The 17136-nt window shown below is 39.8% G+C and overlaps 1 protein-coding gene across 1 annotated transcript in view; it reads left to right on the forward strand.

Annotated features, from left to right (window-relative positions):
- LOC110172529 (extended synaptotagmin-2-like) overlaps positions 1-17136 on the forward strand; it is a 91908-nt gene that overhangs the window by 53935 nt on the left and 20837 nt on the right. Inside the window, 6 exon segments of the mRNA XM_055151753.1 lie at positions 1482-1602; positions 4875-5051; positions 6413-6498; positions 7355-7403; positions 7634-7723; positions 12027-12122. Coding sequence (XP_055007728.1) covers positions 1482-1602; positions 4875-5051; positions 6413-6498; positions 7355-7403; positions 7634-7723; positions 12027-12122 — 619 coding nt within the window.

Here is a 17136-nt window from a genome sequence, read left to right on the forward strand (position 1 = left end):
TCCATGTCCCGATCCAGACCTGGTTCATATCTCTGTTTGTCCTGGTTTCAGTCCTGGTTTAGTCCTGGTTTAGTCCTGGTTTAGTCCTGGTTTAGTCCTGGTTCAGTCCTGGTTTAGTCCTGGTTCAGTCCTGGTTTAGTCCTGGTTCAGTTCCTGGTTCAGTCCTGGTTTAGTTCTGGTTTAGTTCTGGTTTAGTCCTGGTTTAGACCTGGTTTAGTCCTGGTTCAGTCCTGGTTCAGTCCTGGTTTAGTCCTGGTTTAGTCCTGGTTTAGTCCTGGTTTAGTTAGGGTTAGTTGTTGTGGGGTTAGACTGACACCTACAGGCCACTCGTCTGAACTTCACGTGGCTTTTTGAGTTTTTTTTTAATCAACCAGAATTTATTGATTTTATTTTGTGTAACTTTTCTGGTGGAGGTTCTGTCAAATGTGTTTTTCTCCATGGAGATGTTGCTTTGTCTGGAATGTTCCACAGTGTGGCTTTAAACCTTTTCTATCTTCATGAAGACTAAACCGGACCAAGTTCCAGGTCAGGTCCAGTTCTTGCTCCATCTTTAACTGAATAAATGTAAAGTGGAGCTGTGTAAAGTCACACTGTGGAACATTCCAGACACAACAGAGACAAAGAACCAAACAGGTGACAGACGCCAGATCACAAAGTTACACACTGCAGCTTTAAGTCCAGCTGTTTTTCTTAAAATGAACTATAAAAGTTTATTATAATACTGTGAGTACACTGTAGTACTACAGTCCTTCATAGTACTGTGAGTACACTGTAGTACTACAGTCCTTCGTAGTACTGTGAGTACACTGTAGTACTACAGTCCTTCATAGTACTGTGAGTACACTGTAGTACTACAGTCCTTCATAGTACTGTGAGTACACTGTAGTACTACAATCCTTCATAATACTGTGAGTACACTGTAGTACTACAGTCCTTCATAGTACTGTGAGTACACTGTAGTACTACAGTCCTTCGTAGTACTGTCAGTACACTGTAGTACTACAGTCCTTCATAGTACTGTGAGTACACTGTAGTACTACAGTCCTTCGTAGTACTGTCAGTACACTGTAGTACTGCAGTCTGTTGTAGTACTACAGTGTGTTGTAGTACTTCAGTATGTTGTAGTACAGTGTGTAGTAGTACTGCAGTATGTTGTAGTAAAGTTGTTGTAGTACTTGAGTGTGTAGTAGTACTGCAGTATGTTGTAGTAAAGTTGTTGTAGTACTTGAGTGTGTAGTAGTACTGCAGTATGTTGTAGTACTGCAGTATGTTGTAGTAAAGTCGTTGTGTGTTTTTCAGTGTGTAGTAGTACTGCAGTATGTTGTAGTACTGCAGTATGTTGTAGTAAAGTCGTTGTGTGTTTTTCAGTGTGTAGTAGTACTGCAGTATGTAGTAGTACTGCAGTAGTAGTACTGTATGTAGTACTGCAGTATGTTGTAGTACTGCAGTATGTTGTAGTAAAGTGGTTGTGTGTTTTTCAGTGGTCTGAGTGACGGCTTGATCCAGGACATCCTCTGTCAGTATTTGGTTCTTCCAAATAAAATCACTATTCCTCTGGTGGGAGACGCCCAACTCTCCCAACTGCGCTTCCCCGTGCCCAAGGTAAGACCAGACCAGACCAAACCAGACCAGACCAGACCAGACCGGACCAAACTAGACCAGACCAAACCTGACCAGACCAAACCTGACCAGACCAAACCTGGACCAAACCTGACCGGACCAAACCTGACCGGACCAAACCTGACCAAACCAAACTGGACCAAACCTGACCGGACCAAACCTGACCGGACCAAACTAGACCAGACCAAACCTGACCAGACCAAACCAGACCAGTCCAGACCAGAACCAAACTAGACCAGACCAAACCAGACCAGTCCAGACCAGACCAAACTAGACCAGACCAAACCGGACCAAACTAGACCAGACCTGACCAGACCACTCCAGACCAGACCTGACCAGACCAGTCCAGACCAGACCTGACCAGACAAGACCAAACCAGTCCAGACCAGACCAAACTAGACCAAACCAGACCAGTCCAGACCAGACCAAACTAGACCAAACCAGACCAAACCAGACCAAACTAGACCAGACCAAACCAGACCAAACCGGACCAGACCAAACCAGACCAGTCCAGACCTGACCAGACCACTCCAGACCAGACCTGACCAGTCCAGACCAGACCTGACCAGACAAGACCAAACCAGACCAGACCAGACCTGACCAGTCCAGACCAGACCAGACCAGACCTGACCTGACCAGACCAGACCAGTCCAGTCCAGACCTGACCAGACCACTCCAGACCAGACCTGACCAGACCAATCCAGACCTGACCTGACCAGACCAGACCAGTCCAGTCCAGACCTGACCAGACCAGACCACTCCAGACCAGACCTGACCAGACCAGACCAGACCAGTCCTGACCAGACCTGACCAGACCACTCCAGACCAATCCAGACCAGACCTGACCAGACCTGACCAGACCTGACCAGAGACCAGACCAGACCAAACCAGACCAAACCAGACCAAACCAGACCAAACCAGACCTGACCAACCTGACCTGACCAGTCCTGACCAGTCCAGACCAGACCAAACCAGACCAGACCTAACCTGACCAGACCTGCTGAACTGAACCTCGTCCCACAGAACAGGGACTGAATCTGACCCGAACACGAAAAAATCCTGTGTGTCGGTCTTAAACAGTTTTTTTTTTTTTTTTTTTTTTTATAATTTGTAATTTATTCAGTGATTTTTTGTCCATATACATCATAATATACATGTTCTGTTTTGTTTTTCCCCCCCCCACACAAACTCAAAAAAAAAAAAAAAAAAAAAAAAAAAAAAAAAAAAAAAAAAGGGGGAAGCAGTCGCGTTACAAATTTTAGAATATACATTTGTACAGAGTACACATTTTCAGGATTTCAGTAGTTTTATTTTTATTTCCCTAAACAGAAAACCACTGAAATCCTTTACATTGTGCATTACAATTACTCCTCACTTCATACAATTTAATTTTCTCCACCATTGTCACAGTTAACATAATTCAAATATGCTTTCCATTTGTTTTTGTAGGCTACAATTCGATCTGACATATTAAATGACATCTGTTCGTAAGAGGCTACTTTAGCCAGTTCTGTGAACCACTCATGAAACACTGGCTCCTCTGGGTCTTTCCAATGTCTCATTATTATTTGTTTTCCAATCATAATACTAGTTTGAATAAATTCTGATGATGGACATCTAGTAGTCATTTTTGGATCACTCAAAATATAAAGCTGAGGGGTGAATTCAAAAGTGTTTTGAGTGATATTTTTTATGCACCCATGAATCTTCCTCCAATAGTTTTGTATCAGAGGACATTCCCAGAGGAGGTGCTTCAGAGTTCCTTGGCTTGGCATTTCCAGCAGTTTCTGAGTCTTTAAGCTTGAGTCTAAATAACCGTGATGGAGTCCAATAGAAGCGATTCAGGATTTAAAATTAATTTAACTTGATTTTCACATCTCTAGACAGTTTATTTGTGTTTTCACATATTTTATTCCAGTCTTCGTCTGTCAGATTAATATTAAGATCTGAAGACCAGATTGTTTTTAACGTGTAAAGCATCGGATGCTTATGTTGAAAAAATATGACTGTAATAAAAAGATGCCTCATGTCCCAGTCCCATTTTTTAATTATTTGTGATAGAAGAGTTGACTGTTGAGGGGGAGAGTGATTTCCAATAACTGTGTTAAGTAGACTTTGAAGTTGCAGATACTTCCATAAATAATTTTTTGGCAAATTATATTCAAGTGTCAATTTTTCAAATGATTTCAATGTATCTCCCTCATACAAAATCTGCAAGTTTAACAATTCCCCTGGTGAGCCAATCCTTCCACACAAAACCTGTTTATCTATTAAAAGCTTTGGATTGTTCCAAATACAAGATTCGGTATTAAGATGTACATTTAAATTAAATATATGAGAAATCTTTTTCCATACATTAAGGAGATTTGCTATAATGGGATGGGACTTAATCTGAGGGGTCTTTTTAATTGCTAGAGCATCTATTGGACTGAGTGGAGAGAACAATTTAGACTCTATTCCCATCCATGGAGGGGCTCGTTCAGGTGGCAATGCCCATTGAGCAATGTGTCTCAGACAGAAGGCATAATGATAAAGAATTAGTTTAGGGAGGCCCAAGCCTCCTTTCTTTACTGGCATTTGCATTTTAGTCAGTTTTTATTCTGGGACGTTTCCCATTCCAAAAAAAAACTGCTTACAAATATGGTCAATTTATCAAAATATTTTTGGGTATAGTGATTGGTAAATATTGTAATAGATAATTTAATTTTGGTACACAGTTCATCTTTAAAACATTGACTTTACCCCACAGAGATAGGGTTAGTGATGACCATCTTTGTGTGTCTAAACTAATTTTTTTTAATACTGGTTCAATATTTTTTTCAATTATTTTATTAATATTTTGAGGGATAGAATTCCCAAGTATTTTATGCCTTCTGTTGGCCCATTGGAATGAGCCTGCTGAAATAGGTTCTTTCGGACAGTATGAAGTTAACGGTAGGGCTTCAGATTTTGACCAGTTAACTTTATAACCTGATAATTTTGAAAAACATTCTATGGTCTTAAACAGTTTTTAATTTTACATTTCAAATGTTTTATCTCCCTGATGAGTCCGAGTCCGGCTGAGCCCATCAGGGTCCGACGAGTTCCAGCAGGTCCTGTCGGGTCCCGTTGGACTTTGGTTTCAATGCTCTAGTTCAGTCCTGGTTCAGTCCTGGTTCAGTCCTGGTTCAGTCCTGGTTCAGTCCTGGTTTAGTCCTGGTTCAGTCCTGGTCTTTTCCAGTGTTTCAGACTCTTCTTCTTCTTCTTCTGCTCAGGGCGTGTTGAGGATCCACTTCCTGGAGGCTCAGGATCTTTTGGGCAAAGACAGGTTTTTAGGAGGTTTGATCAAAGGAAAGTCCGACCCGTACGGAGTGATCCAGATCGGGACCCAACTGTTCCAGAGCAAAGTCATCCACGACACCGTCAACCCCAAGTGGAACGAAGTCTACGAGGTACCACGTCTGATTCAGTCCTGGTCTAGTCCTGCTTTTATCCCAGGTTTTGTCCCTGCTTTAGTCTTGAGTTAGTTCTTGTCTAGTCCTGGTCCAATCCAGGTTTAGCTCTGGTTCAGTCCTGGTTTAGTCCTGGTTCTGTCTTGGTTTAGTCATACTTTAGTCCTGGTTTAGTCCTGGTCTAACCCAGGTCTAGTCCTGGTCCAGTCCAGGTTTAGCTCTGGTTTGGACCTGGTTTGGACCTGGTTTAGTCCTGGTTCCATCCTGGTTTCAGTCCTGGTTTAATCCTGGTCTAACTTTGGTCTAGTCCTGGTCCAGGCTTAGTTTAGTCCTGGTTCAGTCCTGGTTCAGTCCTGGTTTAGTCCTGGTTTAGTCCTGGTTTAGTCCTGGTTCAGTCCTGGTCCAGTCCTGGTTTAGTCCTGGTTTAGTCCTGGTTCAGTCTTGGTCCAGTCCTGGTTTAGTCCTGGTTTAGACCTGGTTCAGTCCTGGTCCAGTCCTGGTTTAGTCCTGGTTCAGTCTTGGTCCAGTCCTGGTTTAGACCTGGTCTAGTCCTGGTTTAGTCCTGGTTTAGTCCTGGTTCAGTCCTGGTTTAGTCCTGGTTTAGTCCTGGTTTAGTCCTGGTTCAGTCTGGTTCAGTCCTGGTTTAAACCTGGTTTAGACCTGGTTTAGTCCTGGTTTAGTTCCTGGTTTACCTGGTTCAGTCTGGTTTTAGTCCCTGTTTAATCTGGTTTAGTCCCTGGTTTAGTGCTGGTTTAGTGCCTGGTTTAGTCCTGGTTTAGTTTGGTTTGTTTAGACCTCCTGGTTTAGTCCTGGTTTAGTGGTTTAGTCCTGGTTTAGCCCTGTTCAGTCCTGGTTTAGTGCTGTTTAGTCCTGGTTTAGACCTGGTTTAGTCCTGGTTTAGTCCTGTTTATCCTGGTTTAGTCCTGGTTTAGTCCTGGTTTAGTCCTGGTTTAATCCTGTTTTCCTGGTTTAGACCTGGTAGTCCTGGTTTAGTCCTGATTCCTGGTTTAGACCTGGTTTAGTCCTGGTTCAGTCCTGGTTTAGTCCTGGTTTAGTCCTGGTTTAGTCCTGGTTCAGTCCTGGTTTAAACCTGGTTTAGACCTGGTTTAGTCCTGGTTAGTCCTGGTTTAGTCCTGGTTTAGACCTGGTTTAGTCCTGGTTTAGTCCTGGTTCTGGTTTTAGTCCTGGTTTAGACCCTGGTTTAGTCCTGGTTTAGTCCTGGTTTAGTCCTGGTTTTTAGTCCTGTTTAGTCCTGGTTTAGTCCTGGTTTAATCCTGGTTTAGTCCTGGTTTAGACCTGGTTTAGTCCTGGTTCAGTCCTGGTTTAGTCCTGGTTTAATCCTTGTTTATTGTGATTTTCAGGCTCTGATTTATGATAACTCGACGGTGAAGAATCTGAAGCTGGAGCTGTTCGACGAGGACACAGATAAAGACGACTTCTTGGGAAGGTAACGCAGACTACAAACAAACTACAAACAAACTACAAACAAACTACTACAAACAAACTACAAACAAACTACAAACAAACTACAAACTACAAACTACAAAACAAACTACAAACAAAACAAACTACAAACAAACTACAAACTAAACAACTACAAACAAACTACAAACAAACAAACTACAAACAAACTAAAACTACAAACACTAAACAAAACTACAACAAACTACAAACAAACTACAAACAAACTACAAACAAACTACAAACAAAACTACAAAACAAACTACAAACAAACTACAACAAACTAACAAACAAACTACAAACTACAAACTACAAACTACAAACTACAAACAAACTACAAACAAACTACAAACAAACTACAAACAAACTACAAACTACAAACAAACTACAAACAAACTACAAACAAACTACAAACAAACTACAAACTACAACTACAAACAAACTACAAACAAACTACAAACTAAAACAAACTACAAACTACAAACTACAAACAAACTACAAACAAACTACAAACTACAAACAAATACAAACAAACTACAAACTACAAACAAACTAAACAAACTACAAACTACAAACTAAACTACAAACAAACTACAAACAAACTACAAACTACAAACAAACTACAAACAAACTACAACTACAAACTACAAACAAACTACAAACAAACTACATACAAACAAACTACAAACAAACTACAAACAAACTACAAACATCATAATTCATAAAAAATCTGTTTTTATTTAAACAATCGTTTGCAGTTTTACTCCATATCGAGATAAATGTAGAAATATTTTGAGGAGTAAAGCTCCATTTGTGTTATATTCTTTTTATTTTTTTATCAGTTTGATGATCGATTTGGACGAACTGGAGAAGGAACAGAAAGTGGACGAGGTGACGTGTTTTTACTTTTTTTTAATCTGCTCCAGTCGTCCTCAGAGTCCGATTTTTGAAGTTCTGAAAAATGTACACTTGATCTGAGCACTTCTCGTTGTTTTTATTGCTGCTTTGAATGATTAAAATTGGACCTCTGACCTCTGAGCCTGACTGGAGCGTTAAACCTTAAATATTTTGATAAACTGGACCCGTTCGGTTGATCGTTCCGTTCTGTTTTTCGTGTTCAGTGGTTCGTTCTGGACGACGTGGGTCAGGGGAAGATCCACCTGAAGCTGGAGTGGCTCAGTCTGCTCCCCACGCCAGAAAAACTCAACCAGGTCAGAACCAAAACTTTTTTTTTTATGACTTATTTTTCTATTTAATTTTGACTTGTACATTTACATTTATATAATTATTCCTGATTTTTCTCTGTCTCTTTTTCTCTTTTTTGAAAATAATGCATTAAAAATATGAACAAGTTTTATCACAGTTTTACAAATGATGAGTAACTGTATTCAGTTACAGTTACTGTTTCAGTGAGTGGTAATTGGATTACAGTTACTTTGTTGAAATAAATGGATTACACAGAGGGATTTTCCTGTTTTCACATTTGGAGCTATATCCCCCTTCCTAAACAAGATCTAAACCAGGTCTAAACCAGGACTAAAACAGGTCTAAAAACAGGTCTAAAAGCAGGACTAAACCAGGTCTAAAAACAGGTCTAAAACAGGTCTAAAACAGGTCTAAAAACAGGTCTAAAAACAGGTCTAAAACAGGTCTAAAAACAGGTCTAAAACAGGTCTAAAACCAGGACTAAAACAGGTCTAAAAACAGGTCTAAAACAGGTCTAAAAACAGGTCTAAAACAGGTCTAAAAAACAGGTCTAAAATGGGTCTAAATCAGGACTAAAACAGGTCTAAAAACAGGTCTAAAACCAGGACTAAACCAGGACTAAACCAGGTCTAAACCAGGTCTAAACCAGGACTAAAACAGGTCTAAAAACAGGTCTAGAAACAGGTCTAAAAACAGGTCTAAAACAGGTCTAAAATGGGTCTAAAACAGGTCTAAAACAGGTCTAAAACAGGTCTAAAAACAGGTCTAAAACAGGTCTAAAATGGGTCTAAAAACAGGTCTAAACCAGGTCTAAACCAGGTCTAAAAACAGGTCTAAAAACAGGTCTAAAAACAGGTCTAAAAACAGGTCTAAAACTGGTCTAAAAACAGGTCTAAACCAGGACTAAAACAGGTCTAAAAACAGGTCTAAAACAGGTCTAAAACAGGTCAAAAACAGGTCTAAACAAGGTCTAAAAACAGGTCTAAAAAGGTCTAAAAACAGGTCTAAAATGGGTCTAAATCAGGACTAAAACAGGTCTAAAAACAGGTCTAAAAAACAGGACTAAACCAGGACTAAACCAGGTCTAAAAAGGTCTAAACCAGGACTAAAACAGGTCTAAAAACAGGTCTAAAACAGGTCTAAAACAGGTCTAAAACAGGTCTAAAACAGGTCTAAAAACAGGTCTAAAAAACAGGTCTAAAAACAGGTCTAAAACAGGTCTAAAACGGGTCTAAAAACAGGTCTAAACCAGGTCTAAACCAGGTCTAAAAACAGGTCTAAAAACAGGTCTAAAAACAGGTCTAAAACAGGTCTAAAATGGGTCTAAAAACAGGTCTAAACCAGGATAAAACAGGTCTAAAAACAGGTCTAAAAGGATTAAACAGGTCTAAAACAGCTAAAACAGGGCTAAAACCAGGACTAAAACAGGTCTAAAAACAGGTCTAAAAACGGGTCTAAAACGGGTCTAAAAACAGGTCTGAACCAGGACTAAACCAGGTCTAAACCAGGACTAAATCCTGCTGTGTGGACGTGTTTCTTCATTTTCTATCAATAATATTTTTAATTTGGTTCAGTAAAGTCTGGACTTTTTATTTTCTTTTATCAGATAAAACTTCTTATGTTCAGACTATCAAGACAAATCAAATAATCCAAAGTATTCAGATTACATTACTCACTTTAAGTAATTTAATGGATTATGTTACAAACTACATTTTGGTGTGTGTAATCTGTAATCTGTAGGGGATTACATTTTAAAAGTAAACTTCCCAACACTGTAAACAACACAGATCTTTTGTCGGTGCATCGTGTCGTGTTATTGTGACACACAGTTCACACTTCAGCAGTGCAGCAGTAAAGACTCTGGATCTGCAGGACTTTTCTATTTAAAAAACATCCTGATGGAAATGTTGACGAAGACGTCGTTTATTTCAGCCTCTGCAGAGAAGAGTTTCATACCGGGTCGTTCCAGGCCAAATCTCCGACTGTCCTCGCTCGACCATCTCTGATTTGACTGAAAAACTTCTCGAGGTTCAGACTCTTTCCAACAGGAAAATCACAAATTTTAGCTCCTAACTCCTTATAGTTTTGTCATTAAAAATATTTAGTGAGCTTCTGAAAGTGTCTTCACCACTTTTTCAAAAATTCATTTTGCAAAAATAAGACTGAACCTCATCACACATTTTAGATTTTCTAAAACTGTCCATTTTATGTTGATGAGTGTTTCATTTTTTTGGTGTAACATGGTAAAGATGCACCAAGTTGGGGGTTTTTTTTTTCCATTTTTAACACTTTATATCTTTTAGGGCTGGGGTGTCCAAATTTTTCATCAAGGGCCACATTTCTAAACACAGATGAAGCAGAGACTGATGGAGACTGTAAACTGATGCTCAGTACAGTGAATAATTTAAATATGTGCAGGTTTAACATGTTAGAATGAACCATCAGTTTTTATTCATGCTACGATCCTTAAAATCACAACACTAAATATGAAATATTTGCTTTATCAAGGTAGATTTTCAAAAAACTTGCAGTAAAAAATTATTGTTTTTTAATTGATTCATGGTCATTTGGGCCCAATTCACCTGGAAGACTGAGGGCCAAGAAAAATTTGTCTGAGGGCCTCATTTGGCCCCCGTGCCGTAGTTTGGGCATGTCTGTTCTAGAAAGTTCATCACAAGATGTTTTCAGGCCGACAGAGAATCGTGCCTGTGCCAATTCCTGCACCTGATCTTGAACGACTCATGTTCATGTTCACGCCGGAAATCAGAGCGTTTGAACGAGAACCAAGTAAACCAAAGTTTTTCTAAGTGAACGACACAGAAGACATCCAGGTCACATGACCTGGCAAAGACAAGTGTTTAGGAGTACTACTACTACTACTACTACTACTACACACGGGAAAATAAACAAACTAAGAGCAGTTGAAACTATCACGTATGAAATTAACTATCCTGATAATATCTTTGTATTCAGCGTCTCTGTCGTCTTCTCCTCAGCAGATCCATGTTGTGTCAGAGTTTGGTACATATAAATACTGACTTGTACAAGTCCAAACTCTCGCTGGTGTTGATGATGTGATCCATGATTGTTTTTTCATCTGTTTTCGTGTGTCCTTGTTTTTATTTGGTGGTAAATCTCTGGTCGAGGTGACACTACTGCCCGGGTTTGGTTTGCCAGGAATGTTCCAGAGTGTGGCATTAAACTTAAAAACACAAATATTTATTCAACTGCAGGTGTTTTTATGGCTTAAAATACTCTAAAATACTCTGCATTCTTACTTGAGGTTGGGCTTGCCTTTGCGCAGATCTGACCCATAACCTGGCTTTGTGTTCCCAAAGTGATCACCAGAAAAGTTACACAGTGCAGCTTTACAACTAAATCAATGTTATTTTCAAATGTCAAAACACTCCCCTCAGATCTTCCTCGAATCTCTACTTTCCAAGGTGCTCAATTTGACAAAGTGGACAAGTACAAGTACAAGTACAAGTACAAGTACAAGTACAAGTACAAGTATCTGGTCTTTGGATCGACAGTTCACTTTCATTCACGTTTCACTTACAGCAATTAACTCAAAAACTGAGAGTGAAATTAGGTTTCTTTTATAGGATTAGTCCCTGTCTTTCATGTGAGGCTGGAAGAGGCTTGTAGACGTCACACTGATGTGGCTGTTGGTCTGTGGTGATGATGTTTATATGAATGTTTCTGCTCAGAGTCTGTGACTCTGGACACACTTCACCTGGAGCTCTGAGGTTCATCACAGGTCAGAGTTCACACACCTGTGTGTTCTGTCTGCACGTGTGGCTGGACTTCCTGAGCCACACGGAGGCTCAGACACTTGTACCTGTTGGTCTATAAATGTTTTCTTGATCTGCTCCCGTCTTATCTGCAGAAGCATTTAGTTCAGAAAAGTTCTGGGGCCAACAGTCTGCGATCACACGATTTGGTTTTATTGTCAGTTCCCAGAGTAAAGTCTGAGTTTGGCAAGAAGCTTTTCAGTTTTATGCTCCTTTGTCATAATGATCTGAAGTTAAAGGAGCTGGTCTCCTTAGAATCTTTTAAACAGATTTTAAAAAACAGAGACCTGGACTCCTCAGGGTGTAATTGTTTTAATGATCTTTGAATTGTGTTGATTGTTCTGTTTTATTGAATGTTTTGTATGTTTGTTTTTATATGTTTTGAAACAGTTTTGTGAACTCTTGGCCAGGACGCTCTTGAAAAAGACATTTTTAATCTCAATCAGACTTTTTCCTGGTTAAATAAAGGTTAAATAAATTAAAAATAATAATAATTTAACCCTATCGTCCTCAGGTCCTGACGGGGATCCGGGCCCACCGAGGCCACGCCAACGACGGCCTCTCCTCCGCCCTGCTCATCGTCTTCCTCGACTCAGCGCGAAACCTGCCCGTAAGTATCACCCGCCCGCACCTGCCCCCGCCCCCGCCCCCTGCACGCTCCTGTGATCAGCCCCGCCCCCTCCCGAAAAAAACCAAACCAAAAACAAACGTTGATTTTTCACAGATTTCTCCGTAATCAGGAGCCACGTTGATCTTTATGATTCTGCATGTTTTTAATTCAATCAAAATCCCTGTAATTTTTTTTTTCGGTTTAATTAAATTGTCGCATGTTTTGATTTCGCTGATTTAAGGTTGAACAAAAAAACGCGGAAAAAAGTGAATTCAGAAAGAGTAAATATTGGTTCTTTAAAAGGACGTTGAGTTTAAGTTTGTTTGGAGTCAGTTTGTTTTTTCCTTTTCTTTATTTTTCTGTTCTTTCTCTGTTTTTCTCTTTTTCGGTGTTTGTGTCTTTGTCCTGATCTCTCTCTTTCTGTCTTTCTCTCTCTTCCGTTCTTTTTTCTTTTATCCCTCCTTTCTGTCTTTCTACCTTTCTTCACTTACTTCCGCCACTTCCTTCTTTTCTCTCTCTTTGTCTCTCTCCATCTTCTGTCTCCTCACTCCTCTCTCCCTCCTCTCCTTCTCCTCTTTCACCCCCTCTTCCTCTCTCTCTCTCTCTCTCTCTTCATCCCACCTTCCTTTTCTCTCTTTCTCTCTCTCCCTATTCTCTTTCACTCCTCTCTCTCTCCTTTCACCCTGCTCCCTCTTTTTTCTCTTTCAACTCCCCTCCTCTCTCTCTTTACCCTTTACCTTCTCTTTCTCTCTCTCTCTTTTCTCTCCACCCTCCCCCTCTCTCCTCTTTCACCTCTTTCTCTTCCTCTCTCTCTCTCTCTCCTGTCACCCCTCTGTCACCTCCCTCTTTTCCTCTCTCTCTCCCTCTTCTTTCATCCCACCTTGTTTTTCTCTCTCTCTCTCTCTCCTCTCTCCTCTCTACTCGTCTCACTCTTTCTCTCTCTCCTCTCCCCACCCCATTTCTCTCTTTCTCCCTCGTCTCTCTCCATCTCTCTGTCTCCCTCTCCTCTTTCTCTTCTCTATTCCTTCACCCTGTTCTTTTTCTCCTCCTCTCTCCTGTTTTTCCTCTTTCACCTCTTTTTCCTCGTGCTCCTGTCTCTCTCTCTCTCCATCCTGCTTCTTTTCTAACCCTCTCTCCTCTTTCACCCCCCTCTTTTTTCTCTCTCTCCTCCCTCTCTTCTCTCTCTCTCTCTTCTCTCCTCCCTCTCTTCTTTCTCTCTCTCTTCTCTCCTCCCTCTCTTCTTTCTCTCTCTCTTCTCTCTTCCCGTCTCTTCTCTCTTCTCCCTCTCTTCTCCCTCTCTTCTCTCTTCTCCCTCTCTTCTCTCTCCCTCTCTTCTCTTCTCTCTCTCTCTCTCTGTCTTCTCTCTCTTTTCTCTCTTCTCTCTCTTTTCTCTCCCTCTCTCATCTCTCCTCTCTCTTCTCTCTCCTCCCTCTCTCTTCTCTCTCTTCTATTCTCTCTCTCCCTCTCTCTTCTCTCCTCTCTCTTCTCTCTCCTCCCTCTCTCTTCTCTCTCTTCCCTCTCTCCTCCCTCTCTTCTCTCTTCCCGTCTCTTCTCTCTTCCTCCCTGTCTTCTTCTCTTCTCTCTCTTCTCTCCCTCTCTTCTCTTCCTCTCTCTTCTCCTCTCTCTTCTCTCTTCTCTCTCTTCTCTCTCTCTCTCTCCTCTCTTCTCTTCTCTCTCTCCTCTCTCCTCTCTTCTCTCTCTCTCTCTCTCTCTCTCTCTCTCTCTCTCTCTCTCTCTCTCTCTCTCCCGTCTCTTCTCTCTTCTCCCTTCTCTCTCCTCTCTCTTCTCCTCTCTTCTCTCTCTCTCTCTTCTTCTCTCTCTCTCTCTCTCTTCTCTCTCTCTCTCTCTCTTCTCTTCTCTTCTCTCTCTCTCTCTCTCTCTCTCTTCTCTCTCTCTCTCCTCTCTTCTCTCTCTCTCTCTTCTCTCTCTTCTCTCTCTTCTCTCTCTCTCTCTCTCTCTCTTCTCTCTTCTCTCTCTCTCTCTCTCTCTCTCTCTCTCTTCTCTCTCTCTCTCTCTCTTCTCTCTCTCTCTCCTCTCTTCTCTCTTCTCCTCCCTCCTGTCTGTAGTCGGTGTTTGAGAGTGTTAGTGCGTCTGGTGGAGTTCAGATGAACCACAGCAGAGTCTCTGGGTTTGTGTTTTGTGAGAACACGTCGTCTCTCTACAGAAGTCTCTTTGTGAGTTTAAACCTGATGCCCCGACGGCAAAACGAAAAACTCAAAACTCAAACTAAAAACTAAAAACACAAAACAAAAACTAAAAACACAAAATAAAAAACTAAAAACAAAAACTAAAAACACAAAACAAAAACTAAAAACACAAAACTAAAAACTCAAACTAAAAACTAAAAACACAAAACAAAAACTAAAAACTCAAACTAAAAACTCAAACTAAAAACTAAAAACAGGAGTGAAGCGTTTGAGTAAAACACACGTGTGCATCTGTTCTGTCATTATTTTATAAAAACATGTTGTGGTGTTTGTGAGAATTCAACTTGAGCTCGTCTGAAACTCACCACAAATTAATACAAATTAAAAAAAAAAATAATAATAATAATAATAATATTAATAATAACAGATGAGTTTTGTGGACACTCAGAGACACTTTCCAGTTGTTTTATTCGTTCACTCTGTGGTCGTGAGAAGGTAAGAAAAACCAATCCCCAAAAAACCAATCGACACTAAAACTTGATCAATCAATATGATTTTATTTTATTTTTATTTATTTTATTTTTTTTATGGCCGATACCAATACCAATTCTTTAAAAATCTGGAGAAACTGATGACAGATGTAAAGGACCAGTTTTGGTCATTTCCCCCAAATTATTTCATTTTAATTTATTACAAACTCACCCATGACTCTGTTTTAGTGCAGATAAAATCAGAGCAGTGCAGCTCCTTTTTCACCTCTTTGCTCTGAAATATTAAAAAAATAAAAAATCTTTGTGTAATCTTCATGTGTATTTACGCAGCAGGTCGGGTTAGAGGAAACATCGCCCTCTGCTGGATGGTTAGAGTTTCTCAGGCCCAAATCTTTAACAGTGACGCACATCAGGGTCCAAACGTTTTTATCTTTGTAGATTCTCTAAATTAGAACTCTGCATTTGGTTCCATATCTCACCAACATATTTGGGTACAAATTTGATGTGAATTATTTCATATTTAGAGTTTGCTCCAGACTTTTGAAAATGTCCCTACAGCCTAAACTCTAACAGAGAACTAAATAAATCAGGATTATTCCAATAATTTGTCATTTTATTCTGCAAACACAAACTGAAACTTGCATAAAAATGACTTAGAACATCCATAAAAGTTGAGTCACTACTTAACTAACTTAGAGTCACTAAAAATGTGTCTGTGCCTGTGACTCCTGTCTCTGAGTTTCATTCTTTTGTTCGGCTAGAGTTCAAATCTTGAATAAGCTTCAGCTCGTTTCAGTAACATCACGGACACTTTCCTGAACACAGTTTTATCACCGTCTGAAAGTCTCATCATCAGCCCCGTCTGCTCCGGGGAACTCCTCAAAATGTTTTAACTTGATATTTGCTTTACTTCATACGTTTCTTGTCCGATGAAGCACAAACCTTCGACCTTGACTGTGTCGCTGTTTCTCTCAGGAGGTCGGCTCGGCAAACGCTGAAAACACAAAATGAGTCCATTTCCAGGAAACTTCATGAAGCCTGAGCGACCTCTAAACCAGGAGAGTCAAACTCAAACTCACAGAGGCCAAAATTAAAAACTGGGCTTCTCATTTTAGCAATTGCCAGAAATTGAGACGATTAAAAGAAAGAGGACGAGCCTTTGGGTTCAGTTTGACGCCTGTAAAACAAACTATTGTCCATTTATTAGAGCACAAAGGTCGGGCTTCAAAATGACACATGTACAATACGTGTGATTAACCACAGTTTTGTTATTCAGCACAGTGAGATAATTCAGAAATACTTTGACGAGCTTCTTTACTCGCTCCTGAGCTTCAGTTTGGAGAGTCCTGCTATAGTCTGTATATGTGTCCGGTCAAGCAGAAACGGAGGGAAACAGGGTCAGATTTTTGACATTCAAATGTCTCTTATTCAGAAACTAGAGGAACTATTGAAATAAGTAAAGTATCAGAATGTAGGAAAGAGTTACACTCCAACAGGGTCAAGTTAAACCTGTGAGATTCTTTCAAGTTCAAGACAAAAAATTTAAAAACTCATGTCGGTAACGGAGGGAATGAAATATGCAGCACTTTTTGGTCAATAAATCCAAACAGTGATAACTCTTGGTTCTCACTTACATATCCTTAACAAACTGGTTTGAATATTTGCTTCATATAGTTTTCTACCATATGGTACAAGATTAGGTTGAAAAACCTCTGACTTTTTGACTCATGAGATTTTTTATTAAGAAAGTCATGGTAACGGAGGGAAAAGTAACGGAGGGAAAATTGTACAAACAAGTAGAAGGTGCAGGATTTTACATCATTTGTCGCTTTTTTCTTCTGAATACTTTAATATTACTTCAAAATGAAAGGAAACTATTTCTATAAAATATGTCAGTCCTTCCAAGAACATTTTTATCATTTTAAATACTTTTTTAAAAAAAATCCTGTCCCTTCATCAACAGTTCAAAGATGGAATAACACAAGATATGATGAAATACATCCATTTATTTACATGATTTTCAGGTCTTTGAAATTTGGGAAATAATTTTTGTTCCATGTTTCATACATGGTCTGTTTAAAACATATGGAACTTTAGAACCAAAAATGGAACAGAAAAAAGGTCAACAGTTTGATAAACTAGAGCACATATGTATCTGTTCAATACATTTTTATATCAGATGAATTAACTTGAATTTTTGACCTTGTTGTTTACTTCTGCTTGACCGGGTTCATATATAGTCTGTGTGCGGTGGGCAGCTCTAATACTTGTTTGATGACCTCATGGGCCAAATATAATAATATATGGCCTGAGTTTGACATGTCTGCTCCAAAACATCTCCCTTTTCTTCCAAATTTCTTCCTCAATCATCTTTTG

Source organism: Boleophthalmus pectinirostris, unplaced genomic scaffold, assembly GCF_026225935.1.
Source record: "Boleophthalmus pectinirostris isolate CB_2022bp ecotype Guang Dong unplaced genomic scaffold, ASM2622593v1 HiC_scaffold_16, whole genome shotgun sequence".
In the NCBI taxonomy this organism is placed as follows: domain Eukaryota; kingdom Metazoa; phylum Chordata; class Actinopteri; order Gobiiformes; family Gobiidae; genus Boleophthalmus; species Boleophthalmus pectinirostris.